The sequence below is a fragment of the Rissa tridactyla genome, chromosome 3 (genome assembly GCF_028500815.1).
Source record: "Rissa tridactyla isolate bRisTri1 chromosome 3, bRisTri1.patW.cur.20221130, whole genome shotgun sequence".
NCBI classification, from domain to species: Eukaryota; Metazoa; Chordata; class Aves; order Charadriiformes; family Laridae; genus Rissa; species Rissa tridactyla.
Genome location: NC_071468.1, coordinates 38,440,245 through 38,464,017, shown reverse-complemented (window position 1 = coordinate 38,464,017; position 23,773 = coordinate 38,440,245). Strand labels below are relative to the sequence as shown.

General features: G+C 37.6%; 1 protein-coding gene across 1 annotated transcript in view; it reads left to right on the top strand.

The window, feature by feature from the left end:
• Positions 1-23,773, top strand: part of PRKD3 (protein kinase D3) — a 47,522-nt gene that overhangs the window by 16,399 nt on the left and 7,350 nt on the right. Inside the window, exons 4-15 of the mRNA XM_054197446.1 lie at positions 1,288-1,419; positions 2,148-2,305; positions 4,004-4,193; positions 7,002-7,079; positions 9,094-9,277; positions 10,824-10,947; positions 13,761-13,838; positions 15,433-15,709; positions 18,937-18,989; positions 19,356-19,428; positions 22,795-22,901; positions 23,485-23,646. Coding sequence (XP_054053421.1) covers positions 1,288-1,419; positions 2,148-2,305; positions 4,004-4,193; positions 7,002-7,079; positions 9,094-9,277; positions 10,824-10,947; positions 13,761-13,838; positions 15,433-15,709; positions 18,937-18,989; positions 19,356-19,428; positions 22,795-22,901; positions 23,485-23,646 — 1,616 coding nt within the window. The remainder of the gene's footprint in view (positions 1-1,287; positions 1,420-2,147; positions 2,306-4,003; positions 4,194-7,001; positions 7,080-9,093; positions 9,278-10,823; positions 10,948-13,760; positions 13,839-15,432; positions 15,710-18,936; positions 18,990-19,355; positions 19,429-22,794; positions 22,902-23,484; positions 23,647-23,773) is intronic.

Below are 23,773 nucleotides of genomic sequence, written 5' to 3'. Positions count from 1 at the left end.
TCTTTTGCTTAGATCTGTCTTTTTGTTCTGTAGCTTTTGCCATTGATGGTTTATACTGCTAAAAGGCTCCAAATAAACATAGTTGCTGAGTCATACCTATAAGGACAAACTCTTGAGGGTTACTGTAGTGCTTGAAAACAGTTTCTTTTAAATGAAGTCCTGACAGTGGTGGTTATTAACCTGTAGTACTCTTCAATAACAAGGACAGCCCCCCCAACCCCTAACTGATTTGAATTGTATGTGTTTCATCAATACCCCATCAAATTCAACCAAAAGCCAGCTGTAGTTAAACTACAAATAAAAGCTGGATTAGTACTGAGCAGTTCTTTCAGACTTTGAGGACTAAGTGCCAAACTGAAGTTACATTCTAGACAGAGCAATCTCTTGGCTGTCATGGGATTAGATTTGTAAATTGGACCAACAAAGTATGATTTCCAGAGTCATAAGGATGAGTTCCTTGGCTGCATTTCAGGCTACTGTTCAAGGCATGTCTAGGGTGTTCAGTAGTTGATCATCTTGGTTTGAGCTTTTCATTGCTTCTGGTGAATGACATGTTTGGAAAATTTGTTGTGTGTGCTGCCTCTTGCAATCTCTGACAGTTTCCTTATAAACAGACAGACCACTAGAAATTGAGGCATTTTGAAGGCGTGTAAATCTCTTTCAGTAGGGTTTTAAAACTGAGACATGAGAATCTGAATGTGAAGCATTAGTACATATTTGATCAAAGAATAGTAACAATTAGGGCAAAGTAACGTTAGTGTAAAATATCACTTTTTTTTTTTACATTCCAAAGAAATGGGACAAAAAAACTCATTTAAATGTATCTATGCTTGTTTAAGAAAAAGAACATTCCTGGTGAAGTTTCCAGTGTTCCATGGAAACTGTATCCACGGTTCTGTTTTGATACACATAGAGTTCATTCTAATAAACTTTTATTGAAAAAGTCCTTTAGAAGATAAAAATCTAACTTGTAGAACTGTTCATTTGAAAATTTTTTAGGTTGCAAACCAGCTTGGAAATTAAATTGCTCTTTCAAATGTTTCCTGTTAAGTTGACTTTAGCAAAGCTTGTTATATTTGCCTTCTCAAGGTAGTGAGGTTTTCAACATCATGACTCATACTGTTCATTAGTTGTGGCCATTAGCCTGCAGAATCCAACAGAATTTTTCCTCACTAGAAAAGCTTACTGAAAGCCGTGTAATCTTCTAAATGCGTATTTAAATGGTGTACAGTAAAATCCTTGTTGATCCTGTGGCAAGAACCATAACTTACTGCAATTTTTTAAAAGCTCTGGCTACAGTTGAAGATTTCCAGATTCGTCCTCATGCACTTTATGTGCATTCCTACAAGGCTCCTACTTTTTGTGACTACTGCGGAGAGATGCTTTGGGGTTTGGTACGACAAGGATTAAAATGTGAAGGTAAGTCTGTGACTTTTAGTGTATTTTTGTGTGTATACATCTATATAAGATGAATAAGGGGAAAATATATCTTGTTTGATATGAGAGCATGTGGTAAGTGTTGTATTTAATAGAATTGGAAGGGATTGTGTATCAGGAAACCCGAGTTCAGATCCTGGCTTTACCACAAACTGTGTGTGACCTTAGGCAAATGACTTAGAAGTGTTCTTGTTTCCCACTTTGGGGGGGGAAAAAAAAAGTTAGCTTAGAAGCATGTGTTCCTTGCACAAGGAGCACATACTTTGGAGAGACTCCCAAAGGGGAATCCCTTTCCTTATGGCCTTCATCCAGCTGGCAGCGGAGCGCTCTGCAGCCTGCTGTCAGGTACTGACGCTGCCTGCTGACTGGCTTCTCCTTGGCTCTGGTGCTCTGGAGGGAGGGAGTGATGAAAGTCTCCTGCTGTGGGGAGAAGTCAGGAGGGCTATCAGCTGTTTCGGGGTCTTAGACCTTCTTTCTAGAGCTGGGCTTACTAGAGATCGTTATTATAGCAAGCAGTGCAAAAAAAAACGTGTTTCTGTGGACCACACCAAGAACACTAAAATAAGAGAATTTAACTGGACAGTCTGTTTCTGTCTTTAGTGTTTTCCTGGGTCATCTTTTTAACTGCCTTATCAAAACATTAGTACTATTTTTGTTATTTCGAATGTTGGGAGATTTTGGGTTTTTTGTCTAAAACCCTTCTCTTTCAGGCTGTGGGTTAAACTACCATAAGCGGTGTGCCTTCAAGATTCCAAATAACTGCAGTGGAGTGAGAAAGAGGCGTCTGTCTAATGTGTCTTTACCAGGAGCAGGGCTTTCAGTTCCAAGACCAGCACAAGCTGAATACACATCTTCTGCCTCTGAAGAAGTATGTAATGTAAAAGGGGAAACAATTTCTGGTTTTAAATCCTTTAACCTCAGGGGAACTAGCTAGTGTTGCAAGTGGCTCATAATGAGTACAAGGGAGTTGAGCTTAACCATTGTGATTGGTTTTAGTTCATTTTTAAATCTGGTGAGTCTTAGACAGTGGCACTTACTGATAACTGTTATTACAGTGAGAAGTGAAACTGGAAGTAAATTATAACTTTTATGTATAATTATTAGCCTGTCATTTGTGGTTGTATGAAGTCTGAGAACTTTGGGTTTGGGAATGATAAAACACCTTGCTGCCTTCGTAATACAGATTCATTCTGTAATTACAGTATCAGTATAGAGTAGTTACTTTACTAAAAATTGTAAGCTTTTATGCTGGGAGAGCAGCGAGTATTCTTGATATGTTGTTAAGCTTTTCACAGACAATCTAAAAAATAACCCAAGACTTATCAAGGAGAGTGTAGGGGATGAAGGGCTTACAGTAAAGATCATCATTCATAATAATTCTTTATTATAATGGTTATGAGGATTGCTGAGAGGTTATCAGATATCCTGTAACTATATTGGGATCTGAAGACAGGGCAGGCAGTGATTAGATCCATTTGTTCATTGCTGCTTTCACTGTGGGGTAAAAGCAGTGCTTTTAACACTTCGTCTTTCCTGCTTATCTAATTGTATTACTCTACAGTATAACAATTCTTACCTTCTTACCATAGTTTATAAATTGTATAGATTGTCTAGTTCAAGAACATAATGCTTTTTAGCCAGAGGCTGCAAAGCCTAGTCTTGAGTCATGAAAAATATTTATTCTGATGTTTCTAACTATTGGTAAGATCTGTTCAGTGAACATAAAATTGTAAGCATTTCTCCTCTCATGGAATTTAACTTTTGATTTCTACATGCGTGTTTAGTACCTCTTTGACATATCTTCTTTGCTATCTGATTTTGAATACTTGGCTTAGATGATCAGTTATCATATTCTGTTATCATATTTGCGGTTCATCTTTTAGCAGTCCTAAAATACTTTAGGTCAGATGTACAGGGCCATGTTCCGTTACAATTTTCTGTAGACGTAGGTAACTGTAAATTTATCCTGCTGAATGTTTAGTATGATACTCAATGCCTTTTTTGTTTTAATTGCCATTTTAATTGCAAATTTAATTGTTTTTTTAACTTAATTTCAAAGATTTCTTGGGGGGTTTAATTTCCAAAATTATTTTTTAATTTTCTAAGTATTTTTGCCTAACTTAGTAAGCTATCCAGGTATGCTGTTCTTTGCTTTTTGAAACTGATAGCTTGAGGTAATGATTGGATTTTGGTTTGCCTACCTCCCGTGTTTTCCATTTTATCCCCTGCTTGGGGGTCTGTACGTGCTGTCCGTCAGCCTTGCCAGGTTGCTTTAAAAAAAAAAAAAAGGTCATAAGACTGAATGTTTAGCATTTTAGCTTCTGTGGAAATAAAGATTCATACATACTTTCCTGTTCTCTGCAAGGCTTTTTCGTCTGGTGTTTTCGTTTTATGATACGAGAATCTCCTTTTAAAGCTTCTTGGCCAGGTTCTTACACACTCACTTTCTGAGCCAACACCTCCCTCCCAGCCCCCCTAACATTTACTTATTTATTTTAAAAATTTATTTATTTTTCCTGAAGTGGAATTGTTTTGGTGCAAATCGTGTATACCTTCTTTATTCCAGCGCTGCTGCCCAGAACCTAGTAAGAGGATTCCCTCCTGGAGCGGCCGTCCCATCTGGATGGAAAAGATGGTGCTTTGCAGAGTGAAGGTTCCACACACCTTTGCTGTTCACTCTTACACTCGTCCCACCATATGCCAGTATTGCAAACGGCTACTTAAGGGCCTTTTTCGCCAAGGAATGCAGTGTAAAGGTAAACATTTAATTTTTGGCTGCAGCGATAAATTTCAGTGAAGGTCTTGTATTTAAAACTGATTTCAACTTCTGTTTTGATTGCTAGAAAGTTGTATACTACAAAATGGGGCAGTATAATTTTTGAAAAAATGCATATTTTTGAGAGGATAACAGCAGCCCTCATTTTCATTTTAGTAGGCTGTGCATTGTACGTTTTTATGAAAAATGTTTAATCACATATAGATTGGAAACGCCTTAAATTTAGAAGGATAATTCTAAATTAATATAAATAGGAAATATTTCCCTTTGTTCAATGTCTGCCTTCTAGACTCATGACTAAAGAACTTGTAAGTTTTCATTATATCATTCTAGCACAGGATACTGGTTATTGTCTTTTGGAAAAAACATCGTACAGGTAGGTGCCTTTCCTGAACTAGCTTAGGCTTCATCAGCTGCATGGTTTTTATTTAGCATACGTTAAGATGCATGACTTCAGTTCTCCGACTCTTTTGTGCATTTCCCAGGGCATAACGATGACATTGTGGTCGTCTTCTGTCACTTCGTTGCTGGGTAGTGCAGATTTGTCAGCTTTGTTGCAGGAAAGAGAACTGTAGTGATGAATCCTAAACATTAATATGGAAAGGACTTTCTGTTGCTCTCATGCAAGTTTATCAAACATGAGTAGCAAAGGTCAATCAACATTTTGAAAGCGGTTACTTTATACATTTTCAATTTCCTTAAGTAGAAGAGAGCAAAAGTTGTAAGCTTATGGCTGCGTTAACTTTCTTTTGACTAAAAATACTACTGTCTCATGTAGCTTATCTTTCATTTCTGTTTTAATAATTTGCAGTCTTTGTGGTCTGTTTGAGGTCTGCATCCTGAACTGTTTTTGAGTTATTTGAGTATCCCTTGATACTCAAATCTCTTGATATGTTTCTGAGTTATATTGAGTGTCCCTTGGATACATGCAATACATGAATAACGAAGCCTGAAAAAGATGCCTTGCAGTTCTAACATATAAATACTACTGACCAAATACAGTTGTTGTGACTGTATATCCAGTTGAAGAAATGGGGCTACCACATCAGTTTTGGGAAAGTGAATGGTGCTGTATAAAAATAGAATTTATGTATGGAAAACAAGAATAAAGAAACGTTATGTATGCACACAGGACAGAAATAAGTTTATTAATAGGCCTGTCATTGCACAGTATGATCCTATACATATTTTGAATATATCAGGAATTGATATCAAACAATCAAATTATTTTCATACCGCTTTCTCCTACAGATTCTTAAAGTTTCCACAAACTTCCTTGTGCACATTCCCAAAGCTTGGGGTCTTTCAGCAGTCCCATGTTCCTGAGTACCCATAAGAGCCCTGGATTTCTTGAATTCATCCAGGCTTCTACTTGGACTCTCAGGATGATCTTTGGGATGCTAAGGCTGTATTTCTGGTAATAAATTAAATGTGCCCGAGGAACATTCCTGGACACTCTGATCAACAGGGCCAAAATGACCTGTGCCCGTGAACAAGTCATCTTAGCATCTGAGCCCGGGTGGCTGTAGGGAGGCTGCCCGTTGGGAAAAATTTCATGGGATGCTCTGACTTATGAACTAGACCTGGGAACTGTTTGAGATTGTGCTAATGCTGTGGGCTGAAAGCATCCTAGGGGATGTTTACAACTGTTTACTAGACTAGAGAGTTGCATTGCAGTACCCAAGAATGTTTCTAGACAAAGTTTAATTGATTAGGATTGACTCACTCTTTCTAGTTTCCTGGTAGGACTTGAAATGTTTCTGTTTCTTCCAGCTCTGTTCAAACTAGTAAAGTAACCATATTGCATAATATGGACTGAAAACACCACTATAGAAAGGACAGTTCATTGTTCTCCTAGGATGCTTCCTCGTAGGCACTCAGAAGCTGAACAGGATTGTATTTTGCTCCAGGGTTTGGCTTCTCTGCTGCTAAAAATGGGGAGATAATGATTTTTCTCTTGTCTGGACTTGAAAGCATGATGAGCTTTCTTTGGATAGCAGAAACGGGCTAAATTATCGGTTTGAAAACAGTTACGGGAGCAGTAGGTGGTTTTGAAATTCATGATGTTGATACACAGTCAAAAATTACAGTGATGCTGCTAATAATGGAAATTTCTTTTACTACCTCTAATGGTATATGCTGGACTTTGTTCAGTAGGTTGCATCTGATACCTCGGATGCAGAAATGGCACACGTCCAGGTTAGATTCCATCTCCACGTCAGGGCAGATCTGGACATAACATTATTCCGTCTGCCATGCGTTGGCAGGGAGAAATGGAGCTTCAGTGTTCAGCCAAATCTGTAATCTGAATGATAGGGGAGCTAGACTTTGGGATTTAGTGCAGAGCATATTTGCTCTATGATACAGGTTTCTGATCCTAGAGGATCTGATGGCTGCAAGTACTAGGCAGCAGGTGGTGAAAAATGATAGAGATGAGACATTTAAATCATACAGCAATGGAAAAAAGGGTGTGGAACAGATGAGAAGATGGGAAAAATTACATCATAATGGAAAAAATAACTACAGACAAAGCTAGAGAAGAAGAAAACTTTTGTACTGGAAGAGGAAGTGCTGACATAGTAAATAGTGGTGGGGCAAATCAACATGTGGCATCAGGACGAGATTGTTAATTTACTTCTGGAGGTGACCTCATCGGTGCTGTCTTCAGTTACATGCAAATGTATGAATCTGAACTGAAGCTTGTGATGGAAGTAGCGAATGATAGAATGTTAGTGTCTGAGTAGGAGTAAGATTCTGGTGTCATGGGCTTATTTGTCTTCTGTTGTAGATTGCAGATTCAACTGTCACAAACGCTGTGCATCTAAAGTACCTAGAGACTGTCTTGGAGAGGTGATTTTCAATGGAGGTAAGATGCGAAACATGCTTTCAAATACTGACAGATCTTTGGAGGCTTAACAGGATGCTTTTAGTTCCCTCATCTTTGAATATTTTATGTCTTTTTATTTTATGTTCTCAGTTTTTTCACCTGAGATTGCTGACAATTAAGAAGGTTCACTGTAAAACTTATACTCTAGTGACTTTAATTTTACTTAATCAGTCTTGACAACTGCAGTACGCTTTGCTTGAGATTGTTCAAGGAAAATAAAAAAATCAAGAAGCCTTCTAAATATACAAAAATCAAACATCTGTTGAGATCAGTCTGCTCATTGTTTACTGTGAAATGTATATATTTAAATGTTAGTATCTGACGACAAGTACCATTTTTTTGTGACTTTCTCATATGCATGATTTTCAGTGGCCAGAGTTAGCCCAGCAGTTTGTGAGGTAAAAGAGAAGGGGAAAAACCAAGCCAAAAAAACCCAACAAACAACAAAACATTCTAATTTTTTGGAACCTTAGTTAAGTAGAACTGTCTTCTGAATAGACCTTACAGAGTTGGGAGGGGAAGGCAGGGAACACTGTATGGAAGGAAGTTTAAAGTCTTATTCGTATAAGTTTTAGACCAGTGTTAAGCTGATGAAACATGGGATGGATGAGCAGGCAGTGAGGTGAACTGAAAGCTGGTTGAATGGGTGGGCCTGAGGGTGGTGATCAGTGGCATGAGGTCTGTTTGGAGGCTGGTAACTAGTGGTGTACCCTAGGGGCCAATACTGGGTCCAGTCCTGTTCAACATCTTCATTAATGATCCGGATGTGGGGCAGAGCGTACCCTCAGCAAGTTTGCTGATGCCTGGGAGGACTGGCTGACACTCCAGAGGGTTATGCTGCCATCCAGAGGGACTTTGACAGGCTGGAGAAATGTTGGACCAGAAGTCCTCCGGCTGAGGTCTCCTCCGGCTGAGGTCTCCTCCGGCTGAGGTCTCCTCCGGCTGAGGTCTCCTCCGGCGTTGTCCAAAATCTTGGTTGTTGGTGTGCCTATTGTTGATCACACCAAACTGTGCAACCTGATTCAGAGGCCTGGGAAGCAGCCCTGTTAGCCAGTGGGTCCTTCACCATTGCACAATATATCCCATCTGTTCATGCCTGCCTTCTCCAGCTCCAATGCTCCTGCCTGGGTCATGAGATTGGTGGCCATGAACAATAATGTACAACATGTTGTTGGCTGCAGCCTGCTTTCACCATCCTTGTGATGCTAAGGTACTAGAGCTCGTTGTTTGGGAACTACAGTTTCAGACAATTCTTTTGTGAACATAAGGAGTCGTTTATTTTTTTTGTTCTTTCTCCCACCCTTAAATTGAGCTCTCCTCAGCCAAAAAAAAAGGTAAAAAAAAAAAAAAAGGTTACAGATGAAGGTATTTGTATGTCTTATTTCTTAGTTTTCTACAGTGCAAGTTGTACAGCTTTTGGAAACTTCATTCTGCCAGCAGAGAGTCAGATGCGAGTAAGATCTGTTCTGCTTTTCTCTTTTCCTGCAATACCACAGCCCCCTTTTTCTCTCTTATTTTTGCTACTATAGGCTACAAGGGCAGTGAGACCAGAATTGGGTTTCTGTTGATGGAGAATTTCATTTGCACAGGAATAATTCTCTGGGTCATCTCTAGCCATCAAAAGGTTACTTTGTACTGATTACTTGTGGAACAGAATTACTTAATGAGATTTAGGTTTAGACCTTAAGCTTTTCACTCCATTTCTTTCAACGAGATTCTTGTTTTGGTTGGATCTCTCTTGCCTTGGCATTTAGCAAAGATAAGTTGATAATGTTCACTGGCACACTTTGCATCATTTAGCAAAAACTTGAGGATTTTGTATATTCTGGTTGTACTTTTACGTTTACTTGCATAAATATGAACTGAAGAAGAAATATTGTGGATTTTTTTGGGTTTTCTTTGTTTTGGGTTTATGTTTTTTTTTTTTTGTTGGTGGATTTTTTTTCTTTAATTGTGTATTTGAAATAATATCTGAATCCTGTGTTGTTTCCAGAACCTGCCAGCCCAGGCCAGGACTTGGACATGCCAATGGAAGTTGATAGCAGTGAAATGAACAGTGATGGTAGTCGGGGTCTAGATGATGCTGAAGAGCCATCTCCTCCAGAGGACAAAATCTTCTTTATGGATCCATCTGACCTTGATGCAGACAAAGATGAGGAAGCTGTCAAAACTATCAGGTAAGTCATAAGGTGGATTTCTTTGCTCTGGATATACTTTCCTCAATATTGTGAAGTAAAACTTTGAGTAAAATAATTCTGATTAGCCCCATTTTACTGCTTAAAGTGTCACTTTTTTCATTGGTGTTTTTTTTAACCTGGAAATGCTTTGTAAAGTTATCCTGATTCAAGCAAATGTGAAACATAACTACATTAAAATAATATAGTCTCTTCTAATTGGAAAAAGTGCTGTGTTATGACTGTTATCAAAGAAATAAAGCCAGATTATCAAAACATGATAAAATTTATGGCTTGGTTTAACATGGCTAAGACATGACTAAGATGTTTGTGACAGCCTAATTTAGTTAGTTATGCATGTGTGGATTTAAAAGTAATTACTTGAGATATTTTAATATTCATATCATAGTTTATATGCATTTTAGGTGAAAGCGTGTTTTTTAACTTGAATGTGATTTTTCCTGAAGTGTTCTATCTGATTACTGTTACATAGTTCCTTTAATCCAGTCTCATATTTTTACTTTCTGTATTATTCTGAATAGTGGTGTCCTGGTTTTCTTAGGTCATTTTTAATAACATAAGAGCAGTTGTATTAGGTCAAATGAAAGGTCATTTTAGCTAATAGCAAATAACTAAGGAAGAGCATGTAGTGATACCTTCTCAACTTCCCATGATTTATAGCTCAAGGATTTCCTGAGTTAGAAGTAGCATCTTTTCTGTGTTCCACCTCTAGGTAGGATTTCTCCATTTATTTTTAATTGCACTTGGAGCAATTCAAGTTTCTTGGCATGTACAGCATCCTGTGGCAGACAATTCTGTAACTGTGTGCTGTATTAAAGCATCCTTACGTTTTTGGTTTTGAATCTGCCATGTGATTTCGTGCGTTTACAAACGCTTCTGTTAGTGCCATGCGTAGAAGCTCTGGTGTTAAGCAGGCAACTTAGTGGTTCACTCCATCTGCAGCGCTATTAAAACGTGTACGTTTAACTAATGACTGTCAGAATGTTAAAGAGTATAAAATCTTCATTTACAGGACAGTTAATCTCCTCAAGCATTGATAAAACTTCCTAGTGGAGCTGTGATTTGAATTAACACACCCCTGTTGACATTTTCATAAATTGAAAGTATGCTTAGATAGGGACCTTTATTAGTGTAATAACAATATGAAGAAGTAGCATAGTCAACTTACGCAGACAAGAGAAAATAATAGCAATGCTGATGTTAATTGTATTTTTATGCTCGATTAAGACCAGCAGTCTCAGCTGATTGTTTTGAGAGAGAATGATTTCTGTAGATGTTCTCATTCCACTGTGTTTCTTTTGTGTTCCATAGAGTAATCTAAGTACTGTGATTCTTGCACTAGGAGAGCTAGTGGGAGCTCGGATACCTTATCAGTTTCATCGATCGATGAAATAATTTGTATGGGAAGAAAAGGTGCCTATTTCTGAAAATTATGACCTAAATGTGTAGTACCAGTGGAATTGCAGTACTGTTGTATTTTAACTGGTTAAATATTAACTGTTCTATATTTTATTTTTTCTTTTTTTAGTCCTTCAACGAGCAATAATATTCCTCTCATGAGAGTTGTACAGTCAATCAAACACACAAAAAGGAAGAGCAGTACAATGGTGAAGGAAGGATGGATGGTCCACTATACTAGCAGAGACAATCTGGTCAGTGACTTCAGTTTCTTCCTACATTACGTTAAATTATATCTCTCCACCAGTGTATTTTACTACTTTTATTTAGATATTCTGATTTACACTATCATTTGAAAGAACTTAGCCATGATGTTTATTATAAAGAAATCTGGTGCAAAGAAGAAACTGTAGTTTATTCAAAATTCTTTAGGTGGTGATTCAACAGTACTTTTCCTTCTCCCTTTTAAGAAAGAGAAGCATCTCTAAATTGTCTCAAATAAATTGCAGGTTTAAGATTTCACCTTTCCTCAGATAATAATTGGGAATAACTTGCTTATGTCTTCTTTCTGTTTAGCAGTTGAACTAAATGTTTGTATCAGTGTTGTTTTTTTTTTTCCAGCTATGTGAAAAGACATAAAAATGACGACTACTAAAATGGTTATTTCTAATTCATTATTCTAATGGTCTAGGTGTTTGTAAGTGTTTTTGTGTAGATGTGGGAACCCTTCATTCCTCTAGCAATTCACTCTATCTAAAAGTAAGCATTATTGATCACCATCTTCCCCCAAACTCACTATTCCTCTTGATGTGAGTGGAACAAAGAGTTCTGGCTTGACTGTATGTCCTTGTGTATGGAAGCATCCTCCAAAAAGACTACATTGTTTTCAGTGCTACCAATAACGATCTCTTAATTGAACCTTCTTAGGCAAGCTCCTTGGTTTTGTGTATTGAGGAGGGAGATCAGGAAGAATAACTGGTTCCTTGGAGTTGTCCGATGGGATGGAGTGAATCCTCTTGTCTTTTGGTAGATGAATGAAAAGGATGAAATTAAGTTTGCAGTTCTCATGAAGCACAGTGTGTCACATTCAGGCTTTTCATGAAAGTCAGCATAAATACTTTTGCATTCTTTGTCTCTACACAGGAGTCTTAATTGAAGAGGACTTCAGGAATTTAGAGAAGCAAAGTTATTTAAGTTCTGTTGAAATCAAGCTGAGGAGTGATACTAGTTAGCTCAGGATACTGTAGTATTTTTACTTTTTGTGATTGTCAACTAAACAGACCACTGCAAGTGGCCTGTCAAAAACTGCCTTACAAAACACTTCTTTAAAGTACAGTTTTCTAATATCTAGATGTATTTATCACAAACCAAAATAAGTGTCTAGCATATTTCAAATGAGATTCCAGCTGAGGCTACTTAACAGACAATTATCGTCAGCTGGCTATGGAAGAACTAAGGCCAGGTAGTAGACAAAGATGAATAGTTCTAGCAGTGTTAGGGGCAAATCCGGTATCTGGCTCTGATTTAGTCTTTCAGTACAGCCAGTACTTTTTTCCATGGACTTCTTTGGACCTCCTTATAGAACAGTGATCAGATTGTACATTAGCTTAGTTTGATTCTTTTTTCATCTGTCAGTCTGTCTGCTACCTAGATGACATCTACGGGAAAAGGACGTTCAAATGAAGTGGAGTATTACGCCCCAAAGCAAGATACCTTCAGCCAAGCAAGATCTTATAGAGCTTCCTAATGGGAGGAGACCATCAGCTATTTCCCCTGACTGCTTTGCTCTCCAGCATTGTCAGACTATTTCCTATTCCTGAAGGAACTCGGGCTTTCTATCAGTTCCAAAGAGGTTAATTTTAACAGAAACATCTTTATACTTCTTGCTGACTCTGGATAACGAGATATTTCACCCTTTATAATGAGAAGTTTCTGTATAATCACTTGTATTCTTTTCCTCACTCCGAGCCCATTCTTTTTCAGAATATGGTATGGGCAGGTATTGAATCCCTGAGTGAGTTACCAACCTGTTTCTTAATTACCCTCCTCCAAAGCCTTCCATGATTTAGTAAAGAGCATATATGTCCAAAGGACAGGTTCACCCTTATGCTTTCACGCAGTTTATATTCAGTGCTGGCTGGGAATTCCATTTACTTAATTTATGTCCTAGCTTTCTTTGTCTAAGTCCTACAGGTAGTCTTAGCTTCCCCATGACTGAAGCGTTTTAAGGTCCGCTGTATTAAGTTTCAAACTAGTGTCATCCTAGGCCAGAGTTAAGAGTCTTGGATTTTTGTCCCGTGAAACTGGGTTTCTAACTATGTGAGCATGGTGCAAGCAAAGTAAGTTAGATTCATACAGTCATGCTAGCTTTCTAAAAGCTTCTTTGTTTTGAGGAATGATCCTTTTCTTAAAATTACAAGACAGTTTTGTGCAACAGGTTACTTGTGTTACTTCTTGGTGGAGACAGTATTTCTCATTGGTGCAGACTTCCAGAAAATGGCTATTTAGTCTGTCTTGATTTTTATTTCATATACACCCCATCCCCCACTGCCAAGATATTTTGTCCACTCGAATCTCATAATCTGTCTTGCTACTGTGTGCTTTTGACCTTCTAGAATTCTATATTAACAAAAGAATTAAGGGCTTGTTAGGCTTGCTCAGTCCTTGAACCCTTGTGATGTTGGTGTGAGGGCACAGAGGGAGAAAGCATGACTCCCACAGTTATTACTAAATTAAAATAATTCATGTTTTGTGAGCACATGTACCTGTGTAGGTAAGTGTTTTTTCTGTATGAGATAACTGCTGTTGTCACTGCTATAACTGTAAGGTAAGTGATATTTTTTCTTATTTGTGGAAACAATTTTATGACCCTCTTCTTGAGTTTAAAAAAAAAAATAAAATCTTTATTCCTGATGTGTTTATTTTCATGTATCTAGTCTAAGATGTGACTGTAGATTAACATTGGTTTATTACTTTAGCCATTTAAAGCCTTTCTCATTTAAATAATCGGATAACAAAAGCCATGCAAGTGTTTATTCCTTACGTTATTGTACTGTGCGTTTTGTAGAGAAAAAGGCATTATTGGAGACTGGACAGCAAATGCCTCACGCTGTTTCAAAATGAATCTGGAACGAAATATTACAAGGTAATGTATGACGAGTAATAATTATTTACTTAGTGCTTTATAGATCTGAAATCTACTTGTGAACAGTATAACTATTATCTCCATTTCTTCATCTTTTTAATCAAAACTGTGACAATTTAATTGTTGGCCAAAGCTTGTATGTGAGAAGGACCAAGACTAACTCTGAGAAGTTGCTTGCAGCGCCTGTTCTAATCCCCTTGAGTATGTCTCTCCTTGCATTTTACATGTACTGTTCACCTGAATTGCCTAGCATATTAAGCTTTCTTCACAATTACCAGAGAATTTGTTTGTCCACTAGTCTAATGAAGGCTAGGATTTTTGAATTCTAAAAGTAGCGACTGAAAGTTTGCATGCTTATGTATTTTATTTTGAGGGTCCCAAAATTAGATTATTCCCAACTTGTATGACTGAAAGTTGCAAGCAAGATTTAGAAGAAAATTTACTGTGCAGCATGGTGTTACAGAAATTAAACTTATTGCTAAGTTTAGCATTTTATTAATATAGTAATGTGTTCAATGGTGGAATATTCAGAAAATGTGTTCTAACGTATAAACAGGATTTTTCCCTTTCTTGTCTTACGCATTTAGGTGGGGGTCCAAATCTTGCAGCTTCCTCCTTTATAACATCTCTAAGATCAAGCCTTTTCTCTGTACACCCAGCTAAACTTGCCCAGATCCTTTTCATCCCTCTCTTGACCAATGCAGTCTCTTCTTCTCAGACCTCCCTGATACTTGTATTGCCCTGTGCGTTCAAAACACAGCTGGTAAAATATGTTCCTTGCTTGTTGCTCCGTTATGTCACTGCTTTTAGTCCTTTGACTTGCCCCTTTGGCCCCCCTTTTTAAACTGCTTAAATCTCAGGTTATTTGTCTTTGCTGTTAGAGTCATTCACGGTTGTTGCCTTTACGTTTATTTGCTCTTCATCTTAATCAGCTACTGTCTCTTAACCCCTAATGCCAGCCTGGTGTTCACCTGCTTGTTCACTACTCTTGCCAGTGATGTGCACCTTCCCATGTGTGTGGAATGTCCTCCTCCAGCTAGTGTGAACTTGCAACCATTTCTCCCTTCAGATCTGTTCGCTAGTACTGCCTGCACCATGATCTTAAACTGGCAAGGTAGAAGAGTCAGTAGAAGTTGTTAATAGCTATATGAAAGAGAATCTTTACCAAAAACCACATCCTCTTCTTAATGTTGTCTTGTTTCACTTTTTTCCCCCTGTCATGTTCTTCTCTAGCTAAGCTGTGTAAACTACAGGGGGAAATGGCCATTCTAGAGTTGTGCATCGTTTGTATGCGGTGGGGACATCTGTCATACTTAATGTAAATGCAGTTTGTCTGAGTAGAGAACAGCAGTTGTATTAGAGGGAGTTGTGGTGGGGCTGGAAGTCTCTCTAGGCTTGTATAGAGGAATTCAGAAAACCACGGGTGGGCAGTGGTCATGCACGGTTTGACATTAGTTACGAAGCTTGATATGTTGGTTTTGTTATTTTGATATACTTGCTTTGATTTCTTTGCAAACACTTTTAAGTTTTGAATATCAGTATATTAAAATATTATGTGCATTTTCATTTTTTAATCTTTAATATTTTTCTTCAGGAGATTCCACTTTCAGAAATTCTCCAGGTGACTCAGCCTCGAGATTTTTCAAACGTGGTGCAGGGCAGCAACCCATACTGTTTTGAGATCATCACTGACACGATGGTGTACTTTGTTGGCGAAAACAATGGCAGCAGTCATCACAGTCCTGTTCTTGCTGCCACCGGAGTTGGACTTGACGTAGCTCAGGGCTGGGAGAAAGCCATTCGTCAGGCTTTGATGCCAGTCACTCCTCAAGCTAGCATTTGCACTGCTGCAGGACAAGGAAAAGATCACAGTAAGCAGGGAGACAAGGCACTATTATTCGTATTCTGAAGCTGTTAATGGTAGAGGTTCCTTTCAGAAAAGGGCTATTTAGAGTGAGTCTGTCTGTCTGTTCTCTGCTGAATTGGGTCTGTAACTTTCCACAAATGTCTAAAAAGTGACACTCAGGTTTGTGGAGGGTGGGCAAATCCTTTAATCTATTGAAACAGGAAGTAGTAGTTTAGAATCAGATTTACTGTATGAATGCATATTGCAGAGCTTTATTGTAGGAGCATTAAGAACTCACACGTAGTTGCTGGATATAAAAAGGGACCATAGTTTAGATATTTCTAATATACTTTAAAAAATTAAATATATATATACACGATTCAGATATATCTGTATCTATCTCTCTATATATCTATTTCAGATATAATCTGAAAAAACTAAACTTGCATGCTTTTTGATGTGATCGCTTATATTTTTTTAAAAACTGTGAGATGCCAGTAGTTAAGGAGAAGAAAAGGAGGTAGTGATGCAATGTAAATACTGCCAGTGATGGAAAGAACTTTTGCTGAACTGTGGTTAGTAATAAAAAGTACCCTGTTCTTCCTTTTGTGCACCTGAACTCCCTTTCTTTCTCTGGCATATGGTCATATTCATTATAAAGGCTCCACCAAACTATGTATTGTGTTCTTTCTCTTCAGACATCTCTTTGTTCTTTGCAACGACATTCATTCACATTCTGTACTGGGATTTATGCTTTCATTCTTCAGTTTTCTTTCATCTTTGAGCTACTCCTTAATCTTTTAGCGACATTTTCTTTTGCAGGAGATTCTGAGATAAGTTTCTTGTCTCTGATGTCTGGTTATTCTGCATCAGCAACAGTTAAGAACATATAAATGCTAGTCTGAGGTAAAGGCACTTTCTGAAAATACAACCATGATCTGAATATGAAATGCCAGTACTGGTATCTGTGTTTAGTTACAGTGAAGAAACACACCTGTAAGGTGGTACCTCATAACTGGCCTTATACATACGTAAAATGCCACTTAGTTCCAATATATACATACGAAAGCACTCTTTCTTTTCTAGAACTTAAGGCTTACTGTTGCTGAGAGGCTTGCAAAGACAGTTGCTCTTTCCAAAATCAATGTTTTTGCAGATGTAAATGGTAACGTTTTTATATTGAAACTTGACAGTGGTAGGGAATAGAGACGCAGGGGTAGATACAGAGAGCAAGTATTTTAGCATGCTTAGGATTTTAAGAGTATAAGAAACTACTGTGAGTTGTGGAATGGTGTTCCCATATTCTTAGACAACTCATCAGGCTGTTTTTTAAACTCCAAAGAGCCCACAAAATGCCTGTTCATCTCTATCCTTCCTGCACACTGTGAGCCATGAAATGTATCCCAAGAGCCTTTAAGAAAATTAGTCTTTTAGTTAAAAAAATAAACCCCCAAGGCCTCAAATACACTATTTTAAATGAGAAAAAAAACCACAAACAAACCAAAAAAACCCAAAATCAGGAAAAAAAAAACAGAAGAGGAGGGATACATTGATAGTGCCTGAAATATTTGCATCAGCAGGAATTTGTAGTGTCAAAATGACCATAAGATATTTTGTCTAGCCAATTTATACCCCGTTCTAGTCAGAAAGTAGCTAGAAATGAGGATGTTCTTCCAGTCTGAGCCGTGGGAAGGAGTCCTTTCTGAGCTTGTACCTAGGGGTGGTTGGGGTGGGATGTTTCTTTGTGGGATGTTTCTGAGCTGAAATGAGAAAGAGAAGGTTAGTAAGCTGCTACCTGGTATAGATTACGTATTGAATCCTGGCATTACTGATTTCTTCAGAAGTGACAATTTTTCAGCCCTTATGCATTTCAAACACTAGAAAAATGGATTTATTTGGAAGGAGTAACACAAACTCTACCTACCAGATATTTTGTGTTCTGTAGCCATCTGCGGGGAAGGGTTCAGCGTGTTCTCTTTAAACAGTTTCAAGAACTGTATCTTCACTTTCTAATTACCTTGTTTTAACCTTGCTGCAGTTTATGTTGACCTTAGTAAATCTTTTGTCTACCACCTTTCTTCTTTTCCCTTGTGTTCTGTACCGTTACTCCAGTACAGACCTGACTCGAGTCAATAATCAATTGGCTTATGCAAGGCTGTAATTCCAGTTCAGTGCAGTGTTCAGAGTGTCTTTGAGAACTAGTATTTGTTGCTATCTTAAGTCTATAAATTCCTTCTTTGAGAGAAAGCACAGGTGGCAAAAATCAGATACAGACATTTTCTTTGTTCTCTAAAATAGTGTTTTTAAAGCCCAAGGCTCTTCTTAGGTTGGTAAAGCCTCTTTTCCAAGTGCTAGTAAATCTATGGTGTATCTTCAGTCCACCTTGTATATGAATTTGTTCTGCATTTTTTTTTTTTGGAAGTTAACATAACAAATGATAGGTGTCCATTTCTGATGTTCTTTACCTCTGTCTTGGAAGTCAAAGGAAAAGGGTATTTTCTGCCTTCCTCGCTGTACCTCCTCTTGTCTGTGCATCATAATGTTATTCCTGTAATGAAAACTTCACATCAACATCTGCTGCAGGCTGAAAATTTTATATCTTTATCTGGTGCTTTTACTTGCAGATTATACTTCCTAGATGTACTCTTATATTCTAAAGATTTATATGCTTCTGTAGTTTATCCATGAAACAAAGATTGTTTATATTTTGGGTTTTATTGCTTTTTTAATTATCAGGTCTTCTGGTATTTGCTTTGCTTGATGTTCCCTTTTCTTATGTATTTATTCTGTATATCTTGATGCCACAGAAAATTAGTAACCACGTTCATTGGACTATAAGGCATCTACCCAATCCTCTTCCCTGTATTTCTCTATATTACTATCAGAATTCTTAGAAGTTTAATGAACTCCGATACAACTGCCACATCACTGTTGCTTTTTGTTCTCCAGATTTCTATTGTGTACACGCTCGTACTGTTCTTCTATTTTGGTAATCAGTGATATGACAAAAATAGATAAATAATACCAGCAAAACTCCCAGGGTTGTTTATCTAAATCAATTGTGAAATTTGAGTTCCAGGGTATGATGTTTCTGCAGAACATCAATAAAAATCATTTCACCATGACTGGGTTAGAAGTCAGTGACGGGGTTTTTGGTTTTGTGTGTGTTTGTTTTTTTTTTTTTCCCCCCTTTTTACTAGAAAAAGCCTGCCCATCCCATTTACTTACTCAGTTATATCTTCTTTATTGCAGAAGAGTTATCTCTAAGTATCTCCGTTTCAAATTGCCAGGTCCAGGAGAACGTGGTGAGTCGCATTTATTGTATATATAACATAATGGTGTTTGTTTACCTGGGTATTACAAAGTGATTGGTAGTAACAGTGTCTGGATGAGAAACGAACACTAGGGTATTGTAGCTAAAAGATTCTGTGTTATAATCAGGAAGTAATCTACTTACAGGGCACAGGTGTCAGTTTGTATGAATGTATGTCCCTGCTTTCTGGATCCTCTTCGGGAAGTTTGTTGTTTCTCCATTCCATTCAGGGTGGTGACAGCACACTTTACACAGTTTGATTAATGTAAAATGTAAATACAGCTCAGCCAGTACGAATATGCTTATGAACATTTTGATTACTCCTGATGTTTGTGATTTCTTTTTTTTCTTGCATTAGGATATCAGCTCTGTGTACCAGATATTTGCTGATGAAGTGCTGGGTTCTGGTCAGTTTGGCATTGTATATGGAGGTAAATTACATTAGATTCTATTCTGCATTTATTAAAGTAGAATGTCTGTCTGCTTGATATAACTAGCCATTTCATATGTACTTAGCTGTATCTAGAATGTCTAGATGAAGTTTATCGTGTTAAAAGTTTTGTTTGGATTGCTCTACTGTTTCTCTCTGCAGTTTTATATACAGTGTTTCTTATAATTCATTTTTTGTACTTAGAGTTTTGCAGTGGCATCAAAATTGGTTTAGAAAATGCATTGTGTTTTGACTGCAGTTAAATACAAAGAAATCTCTAGTCTGAATTTGGTCTTGGTTAATGATGTGGGGTTTTTTAATTGCAAATTCTAACACTGTCATCTATATTTTACAGTATTAGAAATCATGTATTTAAGGAGGTTGTCAGTTATACCTGTTTTTAATAATGCCTGAGAGACGAGGCCAAAAGCAATTAGAAAAATACATACTTTAGTTTGTGCCTTGACAGTGTTTATGCAACCATATTATTGACATATTTTATGCAAACAGTTTTGCTACAAACTTTTGTCAGCAGGATAAAGCAGGGGGAGGAATTCTTTGCTCAGAAGTTTCAGTTGTAGGTTTCAAATGTAGTTTTATCCCTTTTAGTCTTTAAAAACTTCTTTGCAACATATAACTTGTTAATAGTTTGTAATCACAAAAAGGAAATACTAGAAATGCATCATACGAACTGTTTCTTTTTTTCTTTTAATCCCATGTGTTATATCTCAAGTGTTGAGAAAACCACACAACATAAATCTGGAAAGAAAGAAAAAGTGATAACTAATGATTTAAAAGTGGTAACCTTTCTGCTGTTGTCATGTTGTCTTTCTAGTCAGGAAGTATTGTGGCTACGATTTTTCTGTGTGCCAATTGTGTAGTTAGATATTTTTCTCTGTTACTTCTGAACCGTGTGATGGTCTGGTTTTACATCACTCTCTCAAGATGTCTGTTTTTTTTCCCCTTGTATTTCTTAAAGCATAGTGTGAATCAAAGTATGCTCCCTCTCTTGTGAATGGAATGTGCACAAATGCAGACAGTAGTTGAATGTTTTGATTTAATTTCTATATATAGTCTCTTAAATTGCCTTTTAGGTAAATCTGCTTGGTATTTTTCATGATTCAATGCGTATAAATGCTTATGAAAGGCTTTTATTACATTAAATCTTTTCACTTAAAGATGCCTTAAAACATATAGGATATGCATACTCAGTTTCTTTAGATAAAATCACAAGCTGAAAGAGGAAGAAAAGATAATATAAAAGAACATTCTTTTCCTGTCTCTGCACACTGCTTAATTGTTGCTGGAGAGTCAATCTGGTAACTTCTAATATTGGCTTCTTCCGCCTGTGTAGGCTTACTGAAATAATGGTAACAAACCCATTTATTTAAACAAATAAAGGTAAAATTAAGTTGCTTACATTGTTTTGGGTTTTTTTGTTGTCGTGGTGGTTTTTTTTATGTCCTTGATTCTGGACAGACATTTACAAATGTTAATTTTACATCAAGAAGTTACAGGATATTGGTATCCAACTCCTGTTTCTTTCGGTGAGAACAGTTTACCTCTGCCTATTATGGTTAATTTTGAAGGGTCTGAAAAATGGAGACAGAAAAAAAAAAAAAAATTCTTGATAGTTTCTTACTGATGTAAAACTTGCCCTGAGACCTGGTTGGTTGTGTTTTACTCGGGAAAAGGAATTTTCAAGCTGCTTTTCTGTTAGTCTTTCTTTGTGTTCAGTTTTTAGCTCTAGTCTAGCTTCTGTGGTGTTTTGTTCATTTGGTCGTTTTGCTTCATGTTCTCTTGCAACCTAGCATTTGTCTTCTGGGTTTTGCACCTAGTTCATAGTTAATGGTATTTCTGCTACGTTTCAATGTAATTTGATGTCTGGTGGAGCCAGAGTCACTTTCCCTGAATCTATGATCTTATTTAAATCATAGCTGTGTGCTGTGATTTCTAATATTTTGCCTAAAAATTGCTGATTTGCTACAAAATGACAAAATTCCCCAGATCTTTCTTTCAACAATTCTGGCTTTATGCTGTTGTCTTTGACAATCCATTATACAGCGTATCTTTTCCTTAGGACTAATGTAATCTTTTTAAAATGTATTTTTTGCTCTTCAAGTGTTAGTTCTGTTTGGTAACTTTTAAAACCCTTTTGGACCTTGAGTGGTATCTCCATTAACTGCCTTACTTTGTCTGGTGGAGATAAGCCTGGGTTTGACCCTTTACTCACGACGACGTTTAAGGCAGGTGTGTTAGTTGCAATTCCTGTGCCCAGCCTAAGCCCTGGCCACCAGTCCCGAGTGCAGAGCAGCAGGTGGGTGGTTAGTGAAGGCATAGCTGGGCTCCCCGGAGCAGTTCCAGTAGAGTCCCCTGTGCCTCTTGCACTCTACCTGTGTGTGTCATCCCTTTTCCTAAAGTGGCTTCCAAATCCTTCATTAAGCAGATACTGACTTTTTTTTTTTCCTTTGGTGCGGACTTATTGTTCTATATTAGTTTAGTATTAAATGTCTTAGATTATCAAGGCCTTGCAGTGTGTGATCCCATTAACCTCTGTGATGTGCGTGTGATAGAAGTCAGTTTAGCAGTTGTGGAGAAGCTGGGTAAGCATTTACAGACACTCACTTGGCCCTTGAAACATCTTCTCTGTGTATTGCAGAATGCTTCTCGTGTAGCTGATGCCGGTTGCAGCAAGGAATAATATTTGGTGCTATCACAGAATGGTTTGGGTTAGAAGGGACTGTAAAGTTCACCTAGTTCCAACCCCCCTGCCATGGGCAGGGACACCTCCCACTAGATCAGGTTGCTCAGCACGTTTTTCTTCTTGCCCCACAACCTTTTAGAGCTTTTTCGAAGACAACGGACAGCCCCTGGGTGTTAATGTATTGTTCTTCATGGCACATAATTACTCCTATGTTCCCTTAAAGTATTAGATATAATTTCCTGTGCACGTGGAGCCCATGAAAGTATGAAACCACTGGAGAAGACTTGTAGGTCTTTCTTTGTATTTGGCTTGAGTAGTTTTGTTGTTTTTTTTTTATAGGAGAGGCAATATTCTGTGGGAGTAGGTATTACATGCTAACGTGCAAGTCCCTTGCACAGACAAAAACTTCACCCAGTACATCTAATGTCAATGTGCATACCTGACAGCAGAGTAGTAACCAGTTTAAATTTATCTGCTACCCTCCTGTCGAGGCTAATTGCTTCTTGTTACTCATGTACCAGTTGCAATTTTAAATATAGATATAGTAATATTGTACACTTGTACAAAACATACTTGTTTCCCCAAAAAAGAGTTTCAGCTGTAATGTTTTATAGCTCTGAATTGCTTCTGCCTCTTGATGGCTGACATTGACTTTCTGTTTAGGAAAACATAGGAAGACTGGAAGAGATGTGGCTATCAAAGTCATTGACAAGATGAGGTTTCCAACTAAACAGGAGAGTCAGCTTCGTAATGAAGTAGCCATTCTCCAGGTACAAAAATATTTTTGGATCACATTGGAGTTTGTCTCAAGTCATTAATAAAATTTTGTAGTGTGTGTAAGTGCTCTGAATCTGCGTATGCGATTTCTAAATCTTTTTGTAAGACGGAATCTTAGAAGAGGGGGAGTTTGTGAGTATTTAGTCGATTTGATAACTTGGGAGTGGTATCTACCCCTGCTAGGGAATCCACTGAAGACACGTACTTTAGCTCTGTGTTGTCTCCCCCTGGGTAGCAGGAAACTCTGGATTATTTTGGCTGCCTTCCACTACTGGCTCCTCAATCTATGAGTGTTATTCTTCCATGTTTTGTACTCAAGCTACTGAGCGTATCAACTGTAAAATTAATCATTATGGATAACTTGTGTTAAAACAAATTATTCTCAGTAGTGATAATCAGCATATTTCATGGGTTGACATTTATGTTTCAAGCTAGTTTCTTCCCTCAAACATCTTGTTTTTTCATCTCTAACTCTCCACTTAACTACTTTTTGATTTGAGGCACAACATTTCTGTGTTATTCAGGATATTTCCTACTGTTTTATTTTAGTGATGTAGATATATTACTTTATTTTAGAATTTGCACCACCCTGGGATCGTGAACCTGGAATGTATGTTTGAAACCCCAGAACGGGTCTTTGTGGTGATGGAAAAGCTGCATGGGGATATGCTAGAGATGATTCTTTCCAGTGAGAAAAGTCGACTTCCCGAACGAATAACTAAGTTCATGGTCACTCAGGTTGGCATTCAGCCTCTCTACTTGTAGAGGAAAGGCTAGATTTGTCTTTTGTCATTATCTGAGAATGGAGTTTGGAGAAGTAATTTTCTGTATTGTTATTTGAAAGAGGCAGCACAGAAGGCTGCAC